The sequence below is a fragment of the Anser brachyrhynchus genome (genome assembly GCF_964034855.1).
Source record: "Anser brachyrhynchus genome assembly, chromosome: 2".
Taxonomy (NCBI): domain Eukaryota; kingdom Metazoa; phylum Chordata; class Aves; order Anseriformes; family Anatidae; genus Anser; species Anser brachyrhynchus.
This window is the reverse complement of record NC_137695.1, coordinates 6,324,707-6,347,285: the sequence shown is the minus strand read 5'-3', so window position 1 is coordinate 6,347,285 and position 22,579 is coordinate 6,324,707. Positions and strand designations below refer to the sequence as shown.

General features: G+C 37.5%; 1 protein-coding gene across 8 annotated transcripts in view; it reads right to left on the bottom strand.

Moving 5' to 3' along the window:
* LOC308189259 (sodium channel protein type 5 subunit alpha-like) overlaps positions 1–22,367 on the bottom strand; it is a 28,360-nt gene extending 5,993 nt beyond the window's left edge. For 2 of the 8 annotated variants that reach the window (XM_080579068.1, XM_080579075.1), the window contains exons 1-18: positions 21,588–22,367; positions 20,775–20,916; positions 20,087–20,284; positions 18,950–19,129; positions 18,028–18,429; positions 17,358–17,487; positions 15,174–15,412; positions 14,634–14,834; positions 13,255–13,608; positions 10,998–11,432; positions 9,771–9,917; positions 8,503–8,623; positions 5,917–6,071; positions 5,112–5,285; positions 4,785–4,892; positions 2,874–3,152; positions 2,135–2,188; positions 199–340 (exon numbers count right to left, since the gene is read on the bottom strand). In XM_080579068.1, the coding sequence (XP_080435194.1) occupies positions 199–340; positions 2,135–2,188; positions 2,874–3,152; positions 4,785–4,892; positions 5,112–5,285; positions 5,917–6,071; positions 8,503–8,623; positions 9,771–9,917; positions 10,998–11,432; positions 13,255–13,608; positions 14,634–14,834; positions 15,174–15,412; positions 17,358–17,487; positions 18,028–18,429; positions 18,950–19,129; positions 20,087–20,284; positions 20,775–20,916; positions 21,588–21,853 (3,727 nt within the window). In that variant the 5' untranslated portion in view covers positions 21,854–22,367. Of the gene's footprint in view, positions 1–198; positions 341–2,134; positions 2,189–2,873; positions 3,153–4,784; positions 4,893–5,111; positions 5,286–5,916; positions 6,072–8,502; positions 8,624–9,770; positions 9,918–10,997; positions 11,433–13,254; positions 13,609–14,633; positions 14,835–15,173; positions 15,413–17,357; positions 17,488–18,027; positions 18,430–18,949; positions 19,130–20,086; positions 20,285–20,774; positions 21,196–21,587 lie in introns of those variants that run through there. The other 6 variants (XM_080579072.1, XM_080579070.1, XM_080579073.1 and 3 more) reach the window with 6 other exon arrangements.
* Between the last annotated feature and the right edge of the window lie 212 nt (positions 22,368–22,579).

Here is a 22,579-nt window from a genome sequence, read left to right as displayed (position 1 = left end):
GAGATGGGTGTTCAGGCTCTAGGGGAAAAGAAAAAAGGAAGAACCTCACCCTGTGTGCTACTTCTGCTAACTTCATGACTAATGTTCTAGTAAATGCAAACAAAAGTTATAGGTATTATGTAGAGCTATTATGACCTTGTTCTCTAAAAGCAGAACTGCTGGAGATATAGTAGGTGCCCGGGAGCACAACCAATATACTTATCTTTTTCTTTTGTTGGTTGAAATTGTCAATAATAACACCAACAAAGAGATTCAGGGTAAAGAAAGATCCAAAGATGATGAAGTTCACAAAGTAGAGATACATAAATAAACTGTGCTCCATTTGTGGCTGTTCATTTTTCTGCAGGAATGAAAAGCGACAAGAAACATGACCAATAACAACATAGGTCTAATTGAGAATAATCTTCATTCTGCAGATCCTCTCACAAATTGGTTCCAGGAGGAACTAAAGTTTACACTTTTAATGCTAGTTCTAACAAAAGTAATATAGCTTAAAACTATCAATACTGTGTACTGTGAAATATTGTATATATATGATACTGTTGGAAAGGGCATGAATAATGGAAGAAAGTAACATTTATACTGTGATTATTAGATGCTGCAAAATTCTAGGACTTTGTAGAAAATAATGGGATATTTTTGCTCATGTTGACTACTAGCCTTTTTGAAACTAAAAACAGTCCTTATGAAATTATATGCCAAGAGCAACGCTTGAGAGAAAATTAACAAGAAAATATGGCTTAAAATAATGGTACCACAAAGAGTTAATACTATAAGAGTTTGTTAATTTGATTTCTTTCACAATGTTTGTTTATATAGTTTCCAGCTAGATCATTGCAGACAAGGATAATTTAATTCTTTCTGATAGTGAATGTATTTGCATTTAAAACTTTTAGAACAAATCATATTCTTTGATTAATGGTGAATAAGGTTAGTTTTGTTTTACATTTCTTTTCACACAAAAGCTAATTTTTTTTTTTCCTTTTCAAACATGACTTACAATCTTACCATTTGCACTTGATTAAGGCCCCACTAAAGTCAACAGAAACAGTTGCTGAATTGGACATGCTTGACATTATTTTTGCAAACATTTCAGAGGCATTAGTTCACCTTCTTGCAATAAGAACGGGAGCTGTAAAATGCTTAGTACTTGAAAAATCAGGTAAATCATTTAGAATTCTAGGCTCTTGGCATTAAAAATGTTCGGTTTTATTTCTTGGTTTAATGTGGTTTAAATGTGGTTTTTATTTCTTAGCAAAACAAACAAACAAACAAACAAAAACCCCTTTTATGGCTATTATGGATAAAAATAAAGCCAAAACAAGGAAAACAGTTTTTCTGATCAAAACACACACACAAAAATATTATATATGGTTACTTCTAAAATTATTTGATTCCTATAAATTCATGATCAAATTGAGAGAGCCTCTTGATTTCAAATTCTTTGCCTCCAATGACTTACCACCTTGCTCTGTACAACATTGGATGATACTTCTGACAAGACAGCAAATGTTACTGGCAACATAAACAGTAGACAAAATGGTACTAGTGGTGATGCCTGACAATGTATATTAAACGATTGCTTATCCACAACAGCATGATTCTTGATGAAATTTGGTTTTATATTTTAAACCATGTCACTGTAGAATATTCAAGTTTACTCCAAGCTCGAGTTTCATGACGGGTGATGTGAAAATTAGGTGCCTCCATGTGAGTGATGACTGACAGACATCCAGTTATCAGCAGGGTCAGCGCAGTCTAAAGAGGTGCTCAGCTGACCAGTACAGAGAGCCAGTGAGCTGAAAGGCTCCCTAGATCTCTCTGAGCACACTGAGTAGATCTCCATTAAGCTCAGGGGGGACTTGGAGGTAAACTCACATGGAGACCTTACATTATAGATAACTGCATTTAGGTGTGTGAATCTGGAGTTGAATCCCTCTTCCCATTATAACAAATTAGCACTAAGCTACTATGAGTCATTCACAGATAAAATGTTTACATCAGCTGATAAAAGGAATTACTGGAAAGCTTTAGCACAGACAAACAGCAGGCCTCAAAGTGTAAAATCACCATGCTGTTGCAGAAACACATAGAGGTGCTTAACAGAAAATGAAGTTTGTAAGTGGCAACTGACCTCTCGTGAATCTACTGCCGCATACATGATGTCCATCCAACCTTTAAATGTTGCCTAGAATGAGAGATAAGAGCAAATGTGTTGAACTTTTAGGGTAAAAGTCTTCATACCATTTTCAATATCCAAATGACACCAACTGGGGAAAGAGACTCTGCTGCTGTCATAAACATATAACACCAAACTGACTTCAGGGAAACTTGCCACTGCTATATGTGACATCCTCAGCCCATACAGGATCAGAAAGCTTGTCAGGATGGAACAGACCATGCTGTTTTATGATCCTGTCAGGGCAAACCTTCACTACCATAGTTTACTAAAGGCCTGACAACCCTCATGGCTGAGCAAATCTGTACTGAGGCAGATTAAGTCAGTATTCACCCCAGACTTTCTTCTGAAGTCGACTCCAGCTCTCAGGCTCACAGACCTGCTTTATTTTCCAAGGTTAAACTGGAGGCTGGAACTGTACTCATCCATCTCATGCTTACTTTATCACCTAGAAAAGCACTTTTACACTTTATCACCTAAAAAAGGTGGGGTCCAGTTTGTCCATATATAACAATACCTCCCCTTTTTCCATTTGCATGTGCTAACAGCACCGGTCTTTGAACAGCCAGCTATGAGGGAAGAGCAGGCTGTGTTAGATCTCTCCTTTCCATCATCCACCGAGATGAGTTAGGAGTTGGCAGGAGGTTAAGTTCATCTGACATGGCATTGGCAAGTGAAGGTAAGCAGCACTTACCACCTGAAGAAGAGCCAGGTAGCCAGAGCCAACATTATCGAAGTTGACTTTAACATTGACCCAGAATATTTTTCCTGTGTTATTATACATTCTGCAGTCTGATAAGTCATTGATTGAAGTATTCAATACTGAATTTTCTTCTGTCATATTGACACATTTCCCAAACTTCCCAGCAAACAGGTTCACCCCCATGATGCTAAAGATGAGCCAGAAGATGAGGCAGACAAGCAGAACATTCATGATGGAAGGGATGGCTCCCACGAGGGCATTGACCACCACCTTGGATGAAATGGCAGAGCAAGAATACATGTAGTTAAACAAAGATGTGAAAAAACGAGCAGTCAATTAGTAATCTCAGCAACCAGAAATCTAACATTTTCCATGTAAATACTGTTTGTAGATGACATGGGTACCTTGAACAGACTCACAGCTGCATAGTATCTCTTAGGCCTCAATGGAAGAGTTGAAATGATTTGGTTTGCTGCAAGCCACCACCAAATATGTATACTACAATGTGAGTCCATCCTCTTTTGATGACTTTTCTTTGTTTTTGGTGTGTTTTGTTTTTAACTTTTATAACATAAGATTTATGAAGGATTCTCCCATAAGCAGGAATGCAAAGGACTGTATTATTAAGACTGTGGAAGGTAGTTTGTTTACAAGGACCAGTAAAACTCTCCACTATTATTTTGTTAGATCTACCCTTTTTAGTGGGTTACCACTGTATTTGGGGTCCATAACCATGAGCTAAGGACCTGAGTTGTGGTAGGTGCTGTAGGAACACAGAAGATGTCCATGTAAGTTTTAAGTTCATACCAAGACATAACGAATTGCTTCATAAAACAGAGCAGTGTAAGGAAACAATGACCATGCATCTGAGTTTTCACAAGCAGTGAACTTAGTCAGGTAGCAAAGAACTTGATGAAGAAACAGAAAAATGAAAAAGCATTCTGAAGCTTTTTGGAAACTGTGTCACAAGCATTCTGCATAGCATGACAGAAAGTATGATGATACCTGGTTCAAAATTTACTTCAGACATGGAAATTTTGGTGCTAAATTACCAGAATGCATCAATTTCTTGACAATATTGCAATTGGCGAGCTTTCCATTTCACTTCCAAAAGATGTCCAAAGGCAATCTATATCTCAGCTGCGTTGAGGCTGCATTCCCATGTAAATGTGTGATAGTGATACCACAAGCACATACATCATCGGCGGTCACAGACCAGAGTATATTGCATAGACCAAACTCCTGCCCAAACACAGCAGTGGTTATCACTGCTGTTTCACATTACGGCGTGCAAAAGTTTTGCATATGACTGAGGGAGACTTTCTCTGCATTTGTGCAAGGTTAGGTTTCTAATCAAAGTCACATCCAACAGCTTCACATTGTTCCAGCTGCTCCTTTGACGGAAGAAGGCAGCAAATATTCTAAAGACAAACACTCTCACTTTTTGTACGAATAATTATATTTGGAACAATAATTTGGGCAGAGTATGTTTTAACAGTCTAAATCTTCTGTAAATCAGTCCAATAAAAACTTGCAGAATGGAAAGGATTCTTTCCTCTAAATTAGCTTTCCGTGACCATTTAAGAACGAAAACTGTGCTCACAGTTCTTATTCTCTTTTATTTTGGGTTGTCTCAGGAAGACGGGAATGACTAAGTGGCAAAGAAACAAAGTTCTGCCTAGCCTCATTTTAGTTTCAACAGCATTTGGGATTGATCACTTGAACAAAATCTGTAAGGAGCAGCCAGGTATAGAGGAGCACAGAAAAGGTGCCCTTTAAAAACTCATTTTTATAAACCCTAAACTTAACTTGGTGCAGACATATGAACCTCATAAATGCAGTGTTATGATTCCATTACATGCTTATTAGTGCTGTCAGGCATTAATTTGTATTCAGTCTTACCCTCATCCCCTCAAATCTTGACAATGCTCTTAAGGGTCTCAGAGCTCGGAGAGTCCTAAGAGATTTCACAGCATCCAATGAGCTACCTAAGAGATTTATTAAAGAGACCTGAATGGAGAGATAAAATAAAGTATTAGCAACCTTTGGTGTCTGCTTTTTTTATTCCTTAAAAAAAAAAAAAATCAGTGCCCAGAGTGCAATATCCTGAAGCCATCACTACTCGAGGTGAAAGCATCATTCTTAATTTCACATCCAGAAAAAAATCAGTGATTCTGCTGCTAAGTCCTGCATCAGGACCTGCGTAGAAATGCTGACGGCAGAACTCACATCTACTATAAGAAAGTCAAGCCAGCACCAGGCATTGGTGAAATACTTCTTGAAGCCATAAGCCACCCATTTCAGGAGCATCTCCAGAACAAAGATGAAAGTGAACATTTTGTCAAGAAATGACAACATAGCTTTAATGTGTTTTCTCTCATTTATATGGATGTCTTCAAATGCCTGAAATCAAAATATACAAATAAAATTTAAAAGTCAGAGACAAGCTTTAGAAAATGAAAGTCTACAATCAATAAGACCCCTTCATCATTCAATATTTAACTTATGCAGATATGAACCCCATCTTTTACTCAGAAGCATGTCTGATAAGCTTGTAATTCTTCCTGTCCCTTCTCTTTCTTTTTTCTCTATATTGTACACCTCTGTGGACACATACAGAACATGCACACTGGGATCCTAGGAAGAAAGTATATTTTTAGAAATTAATTTCAAGAACTTTATGCTTTCAGGAGAACTAAAGTACTAAATGTCATTTACTTATTTTAATGATATATAAAAAACTTTATATTTCACAACTGCAAAAGCCAGAAAAATCCAGTATACAACCAGAATGGGAACAGCTTCTGAGAGCTGCATATTTTTAGCATTGCTCTCTCTCTAATTTGTAATAGTATGAATAATAAATTTGCAATTACTACAATAGCGAATAAATGACTGCTCTGAGAAACCTCTTCCTTTCTCTCCTGATGAGTTCAAAGATATACCCCATGTTTTCTGCTGAAAGCAACTTGTCTGGGTGCAATTAAAGCTAAAAATGCTCCTAAAGAAATACATGAAATTGTGCTACACGAACCAAGGCTCCACTGCTCAGAAGAATCATGAATATGATAAAGGATTCAAACCAGGAATGTTCAACAATTTGGTAGCAGGTTTTTCTCAGATTCCACCATGTTTGTCCTCCAAAGTTTAGGGCACTACCCTTATAACAACGAAAGTATCGAACACAACCTGAAAGTGAGAGACAGCAATGAATGTACGTAATGAAAATGAATGCAGATGAAAGGCTGCTCAGGAAACTTCTGGGGCAAGGGAAAGTCCAGGGTCAACATAAACACACCGCCTTAGGCTGCTTTTCATGTTTTGCCATGCAAAAAAAAGTAAGGAAACATAATTTTGTTTTCCTCTTAACTGCTATTTATTTCCGGTACACCAGAACAAAAAAGCTAAGAGACAAAGATGTACAGTTATCTTTAGTACTGCAGCATAATATCATCTTTCAAATACTGTTCATCTATTTGAATGTATAGAGCGACGTATTTTATATCATATAACCTGTGAGAATATGTCACCTTCTAGCTGGCATATAGGCTCCATAAAAAGAAATATTTCTTTTCAAGCTCACCAGATTACTTCTGTGATTTTTAATACTTCTTGCAGAAGGGAAGGTGTTAAATGCTGGATTTGGATGCTTATTCATTTTGCCAAGGATAGATTCACTTTAGCCAAAATTTTCATTGCTGTGTGCTCTAGAATAACTCATCTTTTCATTATTATGAAAAATGTTAGTGCTTCTGTCATTTCCAAGCATGAAAATCATGTACGTCTGTATCTCATATTTGTATCTTATACAGATATATATTATATAATAATATATAACTCATATATATGATAGTATATAAATTGTGAAGGAAAAACAAACAAACAAACAAAAAGATTTTATTTCCTTTAATAATCTCAGTTTCTCCAGTGATGTGGATCTGAGATTTGAGATTAGGCAAGGAATGGCACTTGCTCAAGATAGGGACCTTTCTGTGCAGAAATCTGTGTTAGGTACAGATTTGCTACACTTTCAGCTGAGGTCTCTTAACAGTTTTGCCACAGCAAACACACTCCAGCCTAGGACTACAGAGTATGAAACAAGATGTTTCACAGTTCTTCTTTGGAGCAGGGAAAAAAAAAAATCTTCATTTCTTTTGTTCAAACAGCTGCATTGACAAATAATGCCATTTATAAAGTAGTTTTGAAAAAAAAAATCCCGAATATCAGAAATCTGACATTAGTTTTATTAAACCAATATGCAAACTGCAATGCGTATACAGTGAATCTCTCAGGATTTATCATGTATAGCGTATAATAGTAATAATATATTTTAACTACACAGGGAGTGCTTAGCATTCAGGTGCAAAAACCTCTCTAACTTCAAATAGTTTCTACGTGCTTCACTTATCGATTCAATCCCAAAACTGTGCATTAGAAGTTTCATTGACCCAAAAAGGGCATAGGAAAAAAAAGAAAAAAAAAAAAAAAGCCAGCTCTGCAGAACAGGTCAATGAGGGGATGGGAACAATTACAGCCAGATTTGATTTATCTGTATTCTCATCAGATAAAATACCCAGGAAATAGCGCTTGAGTGGGAAGGTAGTGGCAAGAAGAAGGCTCTGCCTTTGGGAGCAGGGAAGAAAGCAAGGCCAGAGTGCAGTGGGAGCTGCTGCTAGGCTGCACATATGCAAGGCTGGAAAAGTCCCTCCTGATCATTTTGTGATATAAGGAAGCTTGAAAGGATGGAAAACAATTAAATCAAGGAGAATTTAGATGAATGGATGGAAACGGTGGTCAGACAGGCTGATTGGGCAAGCAAAGAGCAAAGCAGAAAGTTGAAGCGCTGTCAACAAATGAACCCACAGCTGACTTTTTAATTTATTTTTTTTAAGTTTATTCTCTCCCATCTAATACTGGAAGGACAGTGATTAACCCTGGCTGTCAGTAGTGATAGCTATTGAGAAAAATCTTGAGAGCCATTTCTTTTCTTCTTATGAAAACCACACGCTGTTGTTTCATCTTTGTACGGGAAGATTTCACAAAAGCAGTGAACGCAACCTGCAAGGACAGTTTGTACAGCTAGATGTTGTACAAAGATTTGATAAGGGGTTCCCATGTTATTGTCCTATAGAAACTGACCTTCATCCTAACAGATTCTCTCTGCTTGTTGCACTCTTTTTTTTGTTGTTGTTATTTTTCATGAATCACTACTCAAGGAAGAAACATCTATCCAGTTGCAAGGCATTAACATATCTGTGTGCCAAATGCCTTATTCCAGTACCCATTGTCAGCTGAGATCTGATCCCCTAAAGTGACTTTGATTCTGTCCAGTAGGGTGGAATTTACCTTGCCTTACTATAATTATCTCCACTTTTGGGGTCTGGTCTTTGCCACTGCCCAGGTCCCAGTTAGAAGCATTCCCCTTGGTTTTTAAGGAGAGGGAGTTTATTTTTCAGGTGCCACAATCTCTCCATCCAATAGAGAGAACAATGATTAAGCCATTAGTTGACAACTAAAATTAAGTGAAATTAATCTCACCCTATCAGCTCAGCATTGCGAGAGAAACAGGTTTATTTTTGATATTTCTCACTTTCCAGCCATGTAACCAGGAGAGCCTTACCTTCTGGAAAACAGTTTTCTGGAGTCTTCATGTCCTCAGCAAACTCTGGAATCTGCCTCAGAAGTTCTTCAGGATTTGTCAGATCCACTGTGCTGCCTTCAGAGGAGCTGGCACTGTCAAACTACCAAGCAAAATAAGATCAGGTGTTGATTCTTCCTACATTCAGTTCCAAATGAATAAATTCATCCATGAGCAAATAAAATTCAAAATCAAAACTTGAGTATGTGCTAATATTTCAAATAGGGTTAGTAACGGAATGGACTTTGTGACTTTAAAAGTATATGAGCTTTGAAGTAACAATAGGTGCATTTGACCAGGAGCCAAAGTCATATACTTACAGTATCTACATGCATGAACCAGCTTGAACTGTTTAATAAGCTCATAAATTAAAGAGATTTTAACTTGCTTACGAGTGCACATAGACCTCAAAGAGGGATAAGCTTTAGCCGGGTAAAACCCAGAAAAATAAGAAAATGCATTAAACAGGAAAAACAGATAAATATAACCTTCTGTCAGGAACTGAACACCCATGATAGTATTTATGAATTAAAAATCGGAAACATATAGCATATTCTTCAGTTCCAAAGCTTTTCTCTGTCCCCTCACACAATATAAAATGAATGATGAGTCATCTGTTTGGTACCAACGACTTACTCTGTGCTTTTGTTTTTATTTTTTATGTTTCTCTGTTGCTGGAGCAGACATTATTTTCTTGAACATTTACATTATTCAAAATTCATCTTAATTTATTTATGAATAACTACTGACTTCAATTTCATAATGAACAACTCATTTCAAGTATTACATTTCTTGAAATTGAGATATTTAGGACACAGAGCAACTTGCTGGAATTTCCTACTCTTACTTGGAAATATCTCTCTCCTTTTATGACACACACAACCTTTTATTTCTCCCCTCCCCCCCCTCCTTTTTTTTTGTGGACTCCGATTTCAAGAAATGGGAAGCAGCAGAAAATGTTATAAAGTATTTATTTGAATCAAATTATTTTGTAGTTTTTCCATTTCTAAAATCTTTATCTTTCCTATACATACATTTTTCTTAAAATCAATTTGTAGAAACCCAGCATGGTTTCATTTTCATTCACAGAATTCTGGCTCCATCATTAACCAGCCAGACTGGCTACTGCAAGCTCAGTGCCACTGCCGCCACTGAAATCCACTCCAGCAAATCTTTGAGCAGAAATGTAGCCAAGCCTGACCAGTATTGGAAAGTCAATGTCATATAAAATCTCTCTATACATATGTTACCTCTTTTTGCTCTGGTGATGATGGTTCAGCCTTCCTATCTTTTCCTAGGTAAAGCACACTGAATTCTTCAGAGGAAAGTCCTGACCCCTTGCTCCAGCTTCCTGAATTTTTCCCTCTTTCTCCCCTTTGCCTCAGATGATTTTCCTCCTGAAAATAATCTGTGGGTTAGCAAGGTTTTCTTTTTCTTTTGGGGGAGTGGGTAAATTGGAAGGGAAAGAAAGATAAGATGTACACTTCAATTAAAGAGGATTTCTCTGGTCAAAAGTCATAAGATATGATCTTTTTGAGTTTCTGATTTTACCTAAGGATAGAGATGGGGAATTTTTTCCTAATGGCCATGCAGCAAACTAAGGAATTAATAATTCATAATTCAGTGAAGTAGTCAAAAGCTGGACCCAGAGACTATTGAAGTGAACGCATGGGGATTGAGATGGAAACTTCAGGCAGGAAACATTAACACAAGAAAGGGGATATTATATGGTTAAATCAGAACTGAAAAATAAAATCAGAAAAACAAACAAACAAAAAAAAAATAGGATAGTATATGCTATCATGGAAGAAACATGACCTCAATGGAGATAGCCCATACCTAATACTTCTACCTTGCTCTAATAATTACTATATAGTAATTATATAGTTATTAATAATTACTATATAGTTATATATTATATTACTTATATAGTTATATGTTATATATATATATATTATAGTTACATATTATATATATATTACTATATAGACAGCGAGGATGAAAGATAAAGAATGGCACAGGGCTGTAAGTCTGAATATTATGAATCCATGATAGTGTGCTTTGTGTATTTTTGCTTTGTCATCCAGAAAATAGCAAAATAGTTTGCATTATTTATTTCACGTTTAACATACAAAATTCCAAGGACACAAAGGATTACTACAATTTCCCATGGACAACCCATGAATTCTGTAATTATCCATGCATAACACAGCATGTCAACCAGGAATTCCTGCAGTGAAGCCAGAAGTTTATGGTCTTTCTTTTAGGACCATAATTATTTATTTTAAAAGGCTCCAAGCGATCAAGTTACCCTCATTCAAAATATTCTTATTTGTTTCTAACTCAAAATCTGGTAACTCATTGGAAATGGATCAGTGTATGCCACCCTGTTCTGCTAGAGACAGTCTTCCACCATACATGCATCCTTCAATATATATGCACCTTAGTATGTCAACATAAACAAAGAAATGTATTACCTGCTTACTGTATTCTGTGTCTGTAAATGTGCTCAGTTTATCATCATCTTCAAAACCATCACTTGTATTCTCTGCCTCAGCAATAGGGACACAAACAAATACATTGGGATTGGTAATAAAATCTTCAAGCCCTGCACAGTTTTCCCATTTTTTTTCACCCCATTCATTATTGTAATTCTCTTTAGAATTTTTTCTTTCTTTTCCCAGACCAAGTGGGTTCTGGGCTGTCAATTTGTTTTTCTTTCTGTGTGCTTTCTTTAGATGCCTGAGCTTTCCACAACAGGTGTCCCACGTAACACTCTTCACAAAGTGAAATCCCTTGTTAATCCGAGCAAAGGCAATCCGAAGATTGTTCATCTCTCCATCGTCTTCTGCTGTCTGGAGACAGTCGGTACTGAAGGAATTCAGCAGCAATGCAATGAAAAGGTTGAGGACCTGAAAGTCATTGAAATAATGATAAAATAAAAAGCCTGGAGAGTAGCATTAAAGAAGTCTAAATTGTAATGTTGAAGAAGACAGATGTTATCAAAGCTCAGTCTTACTGAGCAAACCGAAAGAAAGCAAAAATGAAATGGCTATGACTGATCACATTACAATTGATTAAGTAAATTTCTCTTTCAGAAAGCTTAATATTCTCGTGTCCCTCTTCCCCCAAAAGTTGTTTAAAATGGCACCTAATTATTTGGCCAAAACAACTTTTCAAAGGTTATAGTAGTAACAAAGACTACAGTCATGGCCAGTCGGTTTAATAATGATTACATTTTCAAACTACAATTAAATCAGGTCTCTGTGAACACTTTTCTAAAATTAAATGTACACTCAGATTCAGGCTTAGCAATTCTGTTAAATGTACAACACTGTTGCAAAAATCAGAATTGAGAGTAAATCAAAGTGAGATTTTCTCCCTGTTTTTGAGAACATTTTAAAAGAAATAAATTCAAACACCTTTTTTCTTTTTTTCTTTTCATTTCTTTTTTTTTTTTTTTTTAAGGAATGGGAGAATAAAACAGGCGTTTGTTTTTTTGTTGTGGTTGTTAGCTTGGTTGATTAGTTGTCATGTGTTTTTTTTGTTTTTTTGTTTTTTGTTTTTTTCAGAATTAGCCTTCTGATGCTATTTGGGATGAGACTTATGCTGCTCAATTTTTGTCATATCAGAAGTGAGCAAATAGCACCACCCTGAGTCATCCAGGAACCTCCACAGTCAGCAGAGAACATTAGACCTCCAGAGACCAATTCACTCCATCTGTCTTAGTTATTCACCTTAGGTTAGAATAAATTTCACTCTTCAATATCTCACTGTTATCTTTCATAATAAGAAAACATAAACAAGAAGCATAGGATAAGTACTTAATTGTTTGACAGTTAACATTATGTTATAAGAATATCACTCAGCATTTCATCACCAAAATGAATCATCAAGGCATAAAAGAGGCAGGACTTTAAACCTGGGGATTTGGGATTCAGCTACGGAACAGATATTTTCTATAAAGCACTACCTAAAGTTAATTATTTTCAGCAGTTTCTTAAATTAAAGGAAGATGGGTATATTAATAATAAGAAGAATGACATGAGAAACAAAGCTAAAAAAAAACATTTTTATGATTCGGGCAGTAAGAATTGACTGAAGGGGACTGTGAAGGAAGCTTTCCCCCTAAACCCCTGCATGGGTTTATGAGGCTGTGCAGAGCATGGATCAAGAGCATGGATCCACAGCAGGATGTTCATGGAAGTGATTGGCATAAGCTGTAGCTCTTGCATGTAAATAGACATTCAGAGGATTCATTTATACAGATGAATAAAGAAAATCCTGATTTTATTGATAGCAGTGTAGATTCTGCTATTTGCTGATAAAGAATTCAATACACTTGTGAATCCTAGAAAAATAAAATTTTAAAACAAACAAACAAAAAAAGCCACAAAAAAAAAAATTTAATTTACAGAGAGACTTAAGCATTTAGCTCTGTTAATTCATGCAGGTAAGTCATAATACTTGCTGATTTTTTACATCCAAATCCCAAGAAGAAAAGTTGTTTCCTGTTTCAAGTTGCACATGGAAAGGTCAAGTGATGTTATGTGCAGAAAAAATACTAAATATGAAAATATGGATAGCAACTCAATGCCAAAAGGTAGAAGAGGCTTTTAAAGACTATAGCAGACACAGGTAACTCTTCTACATGTGTTTGGGGGACTACTTTTTGTCAGTAAAGTTGATTCTACCATTGATGAGATAAAGAGAATAAAACATTGGAAAACTCACCACTAAATTTCCTATCACCATGACCAGCAGAAAGACAAGAAGGCACAGTGGTTTTTCAGCTACCACCATGCAGTCCCACATAGTTTCAATCCATTCTCCACACAGAATTCGGAAAATGACGAGGAACGAATGGAAAAAGTCCATCATGTGCCAGCGTGGCTTGCCATTTTTGTTTATTTTAAGTATGTTGTCTCTATAGTTTGACCCAAAAAGTTGCACTCCTACTATAGCAAAAATAAAAACTATGATTGCCAGGACAAGGGTCAGGTTACTCAGCGCGCCCAGAGAGTTACCAATGATTTTAATAAGAGTGTTTAAAGTTGGCCAGGACTTTGCCAGTTTGAAGACCCTCAGCTGTGTAAAAACATAAAAAGTTGTGTTAGACATCAGCAAAGATAACCCACCTTTGCATTGTTCAGGCCTGCAAAACTATTCTATAAATGTTCGGAGCTCCTCCATCAATATAATGTTTATGGCACTGTGACACTAACACTTCAAAAAAAAAAGCATTTATAGATTTTTTTTTTTTTTAATCTGGGCAACATTACAGAGATAAACTGGCAACCTCCTTAAGGAACTGGGTAATCCAATTCCCTGATAAGGTCTTGGCCCACACAGGCAGTTTCTTACTTGATACAGATTATGTAATCTCCCTGATGAAGATTATGGTATCCAATTTACATGAAACAAAAATGACCAAAGCTAGGAGACCAGTTCCCATTTTACAATAAAAAGCGTCTTTCTTTCTGTAACACAACCCAAATCAGTCCATACTTTCCCAGGGCAGTGGTCACAGCACCGAGCCTGCTGGAATTCAAGAAGCATTTCGACAATACTCTCAGACACAGGGTCTGATTTTTTGGGCGGTCTTTTGGGGACCCAGGAATTGGAGTCAATGATCCTTGTGGGTCCCTTCCAGCTTGGGATATTCTATGATCTATGAATAATCTCTGCTTCAGTTGTGATGGAATGAGTTAAAGTAACTGGCATGATAAGCTCTCCCTATTTTTCTTCATAGTACATGATATGAATACCTTACCATCAGTTCATGTCTATTTTGAAGTATTTTTCTTTCTAAATTTGTACTCTGACACTTTTTCCTAAGACTACTTGTGCTAGTATTTCATTTTCAACTCCTGTTTTGCAACATCTCTACTCTGGAATATTTTTTCTCTGAATACTTCTTACTATATTGAAAGGAAATATAAACGTCATTAAACTTCAACTCTAATATCACAAGTTTGACAATATGTTTCTTATTGCCACTGCTTAGAAAATAAAATAAATCATTTCGTGCATCTTAACTGCAGACAACAGAAGTATTCTCTATTGTATTCACAACATAGTGCTTTATACAATGGAGTAAATGTAAGGCTTACCAGTCTGAAGGATCGTAAAACTGACAGGGTTCCTCCTTTTCTTCTCTCTTTCTTGCCTTTGTGTTTGGGTAAACTCAATTCTATTAAACTCAATGTGACAATTATGCTGTCAAAAATATTCCAGGGCTGCTGAAAATAATAATAGGGATCTAGAGCAATGATTTTAAAGATCATTTCTGCAGTGAAGATTCCTGTAAAGACCTGTGACCAAGAAATAGTAGCATCAGCATAAAAGTTGCCATGAATTTATCTTATCTTTAGACTATGTGTCCACAAATATAGTAAACATTCATGGACAGGCCAAAAAAAACCCAACTATTTTTATGATCTTTTAATGGAATTTTTATTAAAATGGGGGGATTGTTTTCTGCTCTTTCAGGAGTGTGTTAGAAGGGCATCAATAAAATCTTGGAGTCAACTATATCAGAAATTTAGAGTTCCTTAATCTTTCATTTTTACAGCTACTTTTTGTGTCTCAAGTGAAAACACTCATCAATCAATCCTTGGTATAAAAGGTCAGAGAGTTGAAAATTTGCTTACCAAGTTGCCTACATTAAGCATTGATTTAAAATTATTTGACATATTATTGTGTTCCAGTGCCATGAACAAAGTGTTCATCACAATGCAAAGAGTGATGGTGAGATCAATAAAAGGATCCTTTATGAAAGCAGCTACTTTTTTCTTGATTCTCAACCAAAGTGGACAACAGTCCCAAATTAGATACTTTAAAGCAAAATCTTTCAGGCATGGCGGGCATCTCCGTTGGGATTCTTCAAGTTCTAAAAACAAAAGAAAACCCCATTGTAGTTAAATCGTTGCTGAGGAAGGTGGTGAAATACTAACTTCAAGGAGTCAAAAGACCAGAGAAGAAAAAAGAACCTGAAAACCCATACAGAGACCCAAAGCTTCCCTGCACTTTCCACCGCTCATGTAAAACCTACACCAAATAAACACAAAGATAAAATTCAGAGAAAATTGGATTCAAAATTAATTGAAGGGAAGTTACTTTAAAAGCTGTTGGATCAAGCTTTAGGTACAGACTCATCCTAGGATCATCTGACCCAAATCAGATGTTTGGGATGTAGAGGCCACATCTCAGCCTCTCATCCTTGGAGCTCTTGATAGGCAATATAGCAGCTAAGGCCCTTTTCACCTGATCCTTATGTAGACATCTAGGACACTGGCTGTATCACACACGACAACTGTCTCCATCGACTCTTAAAAGAGTCGAGAACAGCAGTGGTGGATGTTCACGTGAGGCAAACCCAAAAGACCGTGCCCAAAATTTCACCTTAGGCCACTTCTGTTGGAAAGTTCATGCCTATCGTTTTCCAGCTGATGCAAGCAGCAATATATCTCAATTTTCTATAAGCAAAACATGGAATAGAAGCTGTTCTGCTAGTGTCATTTAAAAGCTTTTGGTCAAATATAAACCTCATGGCTTTTCTTCCTTCAACATGAATATTAATGTGTGCTCAAAAACACTTTTATCCCTGTCAAAGTTCTGTGCAAATTCATTGACAAACTGGACCTCACTAATCATTCCCTTTCTGTTTGTATTTAGGGTTAAGTAAATAGTTTCTGTGGATGCCAAAATTTTTCAAATGTCTTATGAGCTGGATCTGACTTGTAACCTTTTCTTCTTTGTACATGTCCTTATTTCCCCTCCCAGTTCAGTCGCCATTTCTTCTCCTCTGGGCTCAAGTCTCCGATTCCACCCCACATTACTTATTCAAGCGTGATCACCCTGACTCAACCCCCCTCCAGATCTAGCTTTTGCTTTCTGTTCCTCCTGACCAGATGGCTTCTTTATTTACCCTGTGTGGATCTGGCAGAACCGGTGTTCAGATCCCAGCAAAGACAATCTCTGCTCCCTGTTCTGATACCTATTCTCAGTTTAATCCACATTCACTTAGAGCTACGGGGGAAAGCCTGGTTCCATCCCAGGTCACAGCTGAATGTCTGCAGCACAGCCCAAATTATTGTTGAATTAAACTTGAAAGCAAGGCTGCATGGGATGTGTTTCCACAGAGATTTTCCCAAGAGTGATTTAGAGAAATTTAAGAAAAGGGAACATCCTGCCAAAATGCTACCCCCCTGCCAAATCCTACACTTGTTTTCCAAGAACTGTTGATAGAGATCCAACACAAAAACATAAATTTCTTCCTCATCCTGGTCCAGAAAACATCTGGACAATTCAGATTTATTTTTTTTTAACCCCCAGAAAGTTCTGCAGTGAAACTTTCAAGTAGCATAATAACAGTAAGTGATACAACCCTTACTACCCTCAAAAATTCACATGGAAAGGTATGTTAAGCACTCAAACCCCAGGAAATGCCACAATTAGTTTTGCTTGTGTAATCCTAACATGGGATTCTGCATGTGTACGTCTCTACCAGTGACACAACAGTAGTCACAGGGTCAGGAGGAGAAGCCACTGTCCCAGTCCTGCTCCTCACCCACTAGAGAAATTCCTTCCACCCACCATCACTCCAAGTCCCTCCTCTGTCTGTCTTAAGAAATGAGATCTTATGATAGGCAAAGGATGTGTTCCAGTACATAAAAACAGTGTGATAATGCTTTAAAAAAAATATATCCAAATTAATGATGAAATTCCTACACAGCTACAAATCTATGTTAATGTTTAAGAAACGTATTGACATTTTGGTCTTTTTCCCTAGCATTACCTTATGATTGAAATAAGCGTAACAAGGAGCCACTTACCCTCCAAGACACTGGTAATTATGCTGACTGCACTTGCTGCCCTTTGTCTCTGAAATGCCTCATTAAAGTACTCCACTGACAGATGAGGATGCAAATGCATCATGCTGCTCTCATCATTTACAGCTGGCTGCTTAAAGAAGTAAACACGATTAGGGAGATACCACAGGAATAAAATGAAGTAGGATGCAATGATGGGTAACTATGAAAGTTAATAGGAATGATGACAAGCAGCCAGATAAATGCACCGTTCTACAAGATGTAATAGGTGTTCAGAGCGAAGGTCCTACACTTCAGTAATAATGCTACAGTAAATGGATCCCCCAAGCATGTAATAGCAACAAGGCAAACACAAATCTTGGAAATAGGTGTAGGAGGGCAAACAGGCCCAGAATATATTCCAGGGACTAATGGAAAAGGAGAGAGATGAGGGGTAAAGTGGTAGAAAAGCATCTCTACCCACTTGGTAAACTTATAGGCAAAGCTTCTGTATGATGCTAGAGTTGCTGTGTAGGAGAAATAGGTATTGCTCAAGACGATCACCCTGGGTGGGGCATAGAATAAAAAAGCTCTCCCTGTTTGTTACAATGCCAGCATTAGAAACATACCTAAAAATCCTACCACTGATGGAGAAACCATAATATGAAGTACATACTCAACAACTTTTTCTTACCAGATCACCCTTCCCTGGGTCTTCCATTACTGGCGGAAGTGGAACCCCTTCAGTAGATGCTGGATCTAGACCGTGCACCTTGCCATTCCCTCCTCCCATCACTGAAATCATGCCATTGCAGTCATCCGTGTTGGTCCACTTGCCTCCCTGCCCGCAGCTGGGGGTAGCAGGATGGGAGCCATGGCTTGCTTGGCTCTGCACGCTGCAGCGTCTTCCCACCTGCGGCACCGACAGTGACCTCCCCTGGATTTCGTTCTCCCCTGCACTGCGGGTCTCCTCATCACCAAAATCCACTTTGGAGTCGACTTCTAAGGCAGGTATTTGGAAATTGAATACACTCCCGTGGCTCAGCCTGCGTTTCACCTGATTTGCATTGGGGCCATACACCAAGCCAAGGAGAGCCTGAGAGCACAAAGAGAGAAATAAAAAGAGAATGGCATAATATCGTAGAGAAGGTTTGGGGAAGCGATAAAAGTTTAGAGTTTCATAACATTTTCTATCAACCATAGCACGTCCAAAACTCTTATTTAATTTAGATTATTCAGGAAGGATTTTGTTTAGGTTTTAAAAGGCAGATAATAAAATCTTGCCAGCTGTAGTAGCTTTTTTTTTATTTTTTTTTTAACAGACAAAGATGGAACGAAAGTTAAATTCTGATCTTTGTTCACATTTTCTATTTTTTTGAAGCTATAGAAAATGTATTTTAACTCTTATTGTAATTTCCTTTTATCCTTTGCTTATGGTATTTCCTTTTCAAATTAAATTTTACATATGATACCTCCATAGCCCATAAGGTTGTTTATTTTAAAGGTTAAAGAGTGATCAGCATTTGTAATAGGATTTGGTTTGTACTTTCAAACAGTTTATTTTAGTATTAAAATTAGAAAAGCTGTAAGGATCCCAGATTCAGACAATAGATTACCAACTTTCGTTGACTGTCTGTGGGCTGTAACTTGGGAAATTGTTGTTCTTCATAATCTTCTATCCCCAAGGACTTATTTCTCTTTTTCCTATTGCTTCTTTCTTTGATTTCTTTGGTAGACAAAGGAGAGGCTTCGAAGGAGCTAATTGACAGGATATCAATCCCTTTAGCAGCCAATGACTAAAATTAAAACAAAAACATGGATGGCATTTTTGCTAGATACATAGAATACAAGCAGCAAGAAAACACTTCTGTGCTCCATAATATCTCATCTTAACAATCTGTATTTCACAAAAGTCAGTAAAAATCTTCCAATATGTGATAACAGTAAAAGAAAGAGGAGAGAATTTCTGCACCATATGGAGCACTGAACAATTTACTATTTGCAGTATGTTACATGATCACATGCACTGGGCTTGCCAGGGGCAAAATAATCATATTATAGCTCCTATTCCTCCATATGGCAGAATTGCTTACAATAAAAATACTCAGTTTTAAAATAAAGCTATACAATATAACTTTTTTTCCCAAACAAATGCTCAAGCACTATTAAAATTCAGTCTTGCTTTTGCATATCCTTAAGACTGTATTCACACTGTGGTTAGCTTGCCCTCCCATACTGAATTTAGGGCAATGTTTTCAAAATGCAGCAATATTTTGTTCCAGAAAATTCTAAACTATTTAAGTTACAAATGATTTTTTCACTCAACTACAATAGGCTTTGTTTCAGATGTTACTGCAGTTGATGTAAAGAATTACTGTATATTTCTGTGCTCAGCAATCCACAACAGTTAAATAGAACAGAAAGAAAAAGGCATCTACATGTTATTTTGGAAGCTGCTAGCTGATGGAATTTTACATTTTCCAGTTTTAAAATATTACTTTTCTTACACCAGACTTTGAAGATCATTATCCACAACAAAAAATCATGGTTGGAACAATATGGGAAAAATACTCAGCTGAACAAGGAAGTGCTCCTGTATCTCTATGAATCAGTGCATTCAATAACTTAACATTTGCTCCTGTTCCCACAAGTGACTGTATATCTGTATACTGTGTGGCTGTATACAAGGAGATACACACTTTATGTGATTAATAACAGGGTGTTGAGATTTATTTTTGCAATAATTCACATACCTCCTGCTCTTTCTGCAATAATTCCATGGCTTCCCGAAATTTCCTTTCCTTTGCCTCTGTTTCAGCAATAGTGGCCTTGTTCTGGTCTTCGTATGCCATTGTTACTACAGCCAGAATCAAGTTGACTAGATAAAATGAGCCCAGAAAGATGACCAGCATGAAGAAGAGTATATACACCTTCCCAGAAGCTCTGAGGGTCTGTAAGCACAACACCCCAGAGATAAAAAATACTGTATTGAATATCAAATAGGCTTTCAATGTGTCTTTAAATTTTTCAGAAGCACGCAGCTTTCTAGACACAATGCTCTAGGAAGCTTAAATATATCTTCCTTGGCCCCTTTTCTCCACATCTTTTTCTCCCTCTTTCCATGCCATCACTTGTAAACCCATGAGGATGACTGAGGAGGCACTGTTGCATTTTTGAAGGACAGTATGAAATCTTTTAGTGTTTTTTCTGAAGTCCCTAATACAACAGGTTAATAGGGATACTGCTGGGAAGCACTTCAGCATCCCTTCTCAATGAGTCAATTACGGACCACAGCTTGCTGGAAGGGAGAAGAGAGTACGCAGGCTTAATGATTCGCAGCTACTTCTTTTATTTGAGATTTCTTGTCCTCCCTAACCATTTTCTGCTTCGGATATTGTGCTACCTGGACAACCCATTCTGAACAATACACAAAGCTGGTACCTGCTGATACAGGCGCTCCCAGTAGTCCTGGGTCATCAGGCGGAATAAGGAAAGAAAAGCCCAGCCAAAGGTATCAAAACTGGTGAAACCGTAATCAGGATTGGGCCCAATTTTCAAGCATGTGTATTCTGGAGGACAGGTCCTAGAGGTAATAATAACTGCAGCTCATTCAATGTGGCAGATTCTGGAGAAAAACTTCAGTTTATGTGAGAGTTGGGATTATTATTCAGCTTTGCATTTTATTTTACTGCAAGCTAATTTTCTATGCTAGGCAGTATTTGGCTGGAAAGTGGGATGGGAAAAAGCAGCATCCACAATCCAGCAACAAAGAAAGACAGGCTAGAGAAGACCCCCAACCAAAGCCAACTCCCTCATCACCATTCCCATCTCCTGCCCCTCACCACAAAGCAACCACCTCTCCCTCCGTGCCCAAATCTGCCCTCCAAATCCATGTTTTGTTTCCCAGTTTAACAATCCCAAGCCTTCACAAAGAGAATCATGTCTGTCCTGTCCTGTAGGTGAGGCCCTTCATGTTCTCAACTCTCGTACATATGTGGGGAAGAGAAAGAAAGCCCTTCTAGAAGGGCTTGAAGGAATTTAGACTTGAATAAGACAACTGCAGGTTCATGCTTCGTTCTTCACATGTATGAAATTATCTGATGATCCACCATATTTTATTGTTTGTGTTCCTGTTTCTGCAGTCAAGGAAAGCCAGGAATCACTCCTTTGTTTTCATCTCTTATGACTGAGCAAGCAGAGAACTGTTCAGACAGAGAAAACTTCTGAAGAAGAAATATTCTGAAGTGCACTTACCCAGCGCCGGGACCACATAGCAAGATGTCCGAGGAGCCTGGCTTCTGAGCAAAATGTTCTATTAAAAAAAAGGAAAAGAAAGGTAAAACCAAAGCACTTTCTAGTCTGTATCTTCTATCCTTGGAGTGGTGATGGTAACAGAGAGCTGTAAGTGTATATGCACACACATACAAATTGCTGTGTAGTAAATATGAAAAGAGCACTAAAGAATAGGGGTTTCCAAATGCACAGCAACTACACCATGTTGCAAGATGTCCTGTCCTCATTTATACACATACTTCTGCGTATGTACAAATTTCAGACTGAAGGAAGCCCTTAAAATTGAAAGTTTTTGCAATATCACTTTGGCCCTATCTGCCAAAAGCATATCAAGAATAGAAGGGCGCAGGTTCAAGCACAGCCCAAGGTTTGGTTGTTGTTAGCACACTCTCTGGCACAGTTCTGGCAAATGACAATTAGCCCTCTCCAGGACAGAGTTTGGACAATTTTGGGGGTACCACAGATCATTTCCAACAAGCAATAAAAACAAATCACTGGTTTTAACAAAATGAAAGAGTATTTGGCTATACAGATATAAACCATGATGTGTAATTACTCTGCATAGCGGGAAAACAGGTCCTAACCCTGCTCAGCTGATAAACACAGATTTGTCCATTAGGATGCTGAAGCCATGCTCTTTTTGACCTCTTCCCCTCTTAGCATGAGTTACTCTGATGCCCGAGCTAGCAGCAGACTGAAAGTAATAGCTTCAATGCTAATAGCTAATTAGCACCATTAAGAGGTGGGTTTCATATCCCAGATGCAAGGCACATCTCATCTCTTCCTGGTGCTTCTCAAATCTCAGCTGTGCTTATCAGATAAGTCAGTGTGATTCAGAGCCAGCACAGGAATCCTTAATATCTGCTGTACTGTACCATGTAAATATACCATAAAGAAATGAGTCACTATCTGGGCTACTTTCCACCCAAATTTTGTTCACCTCTGCTCCTGCC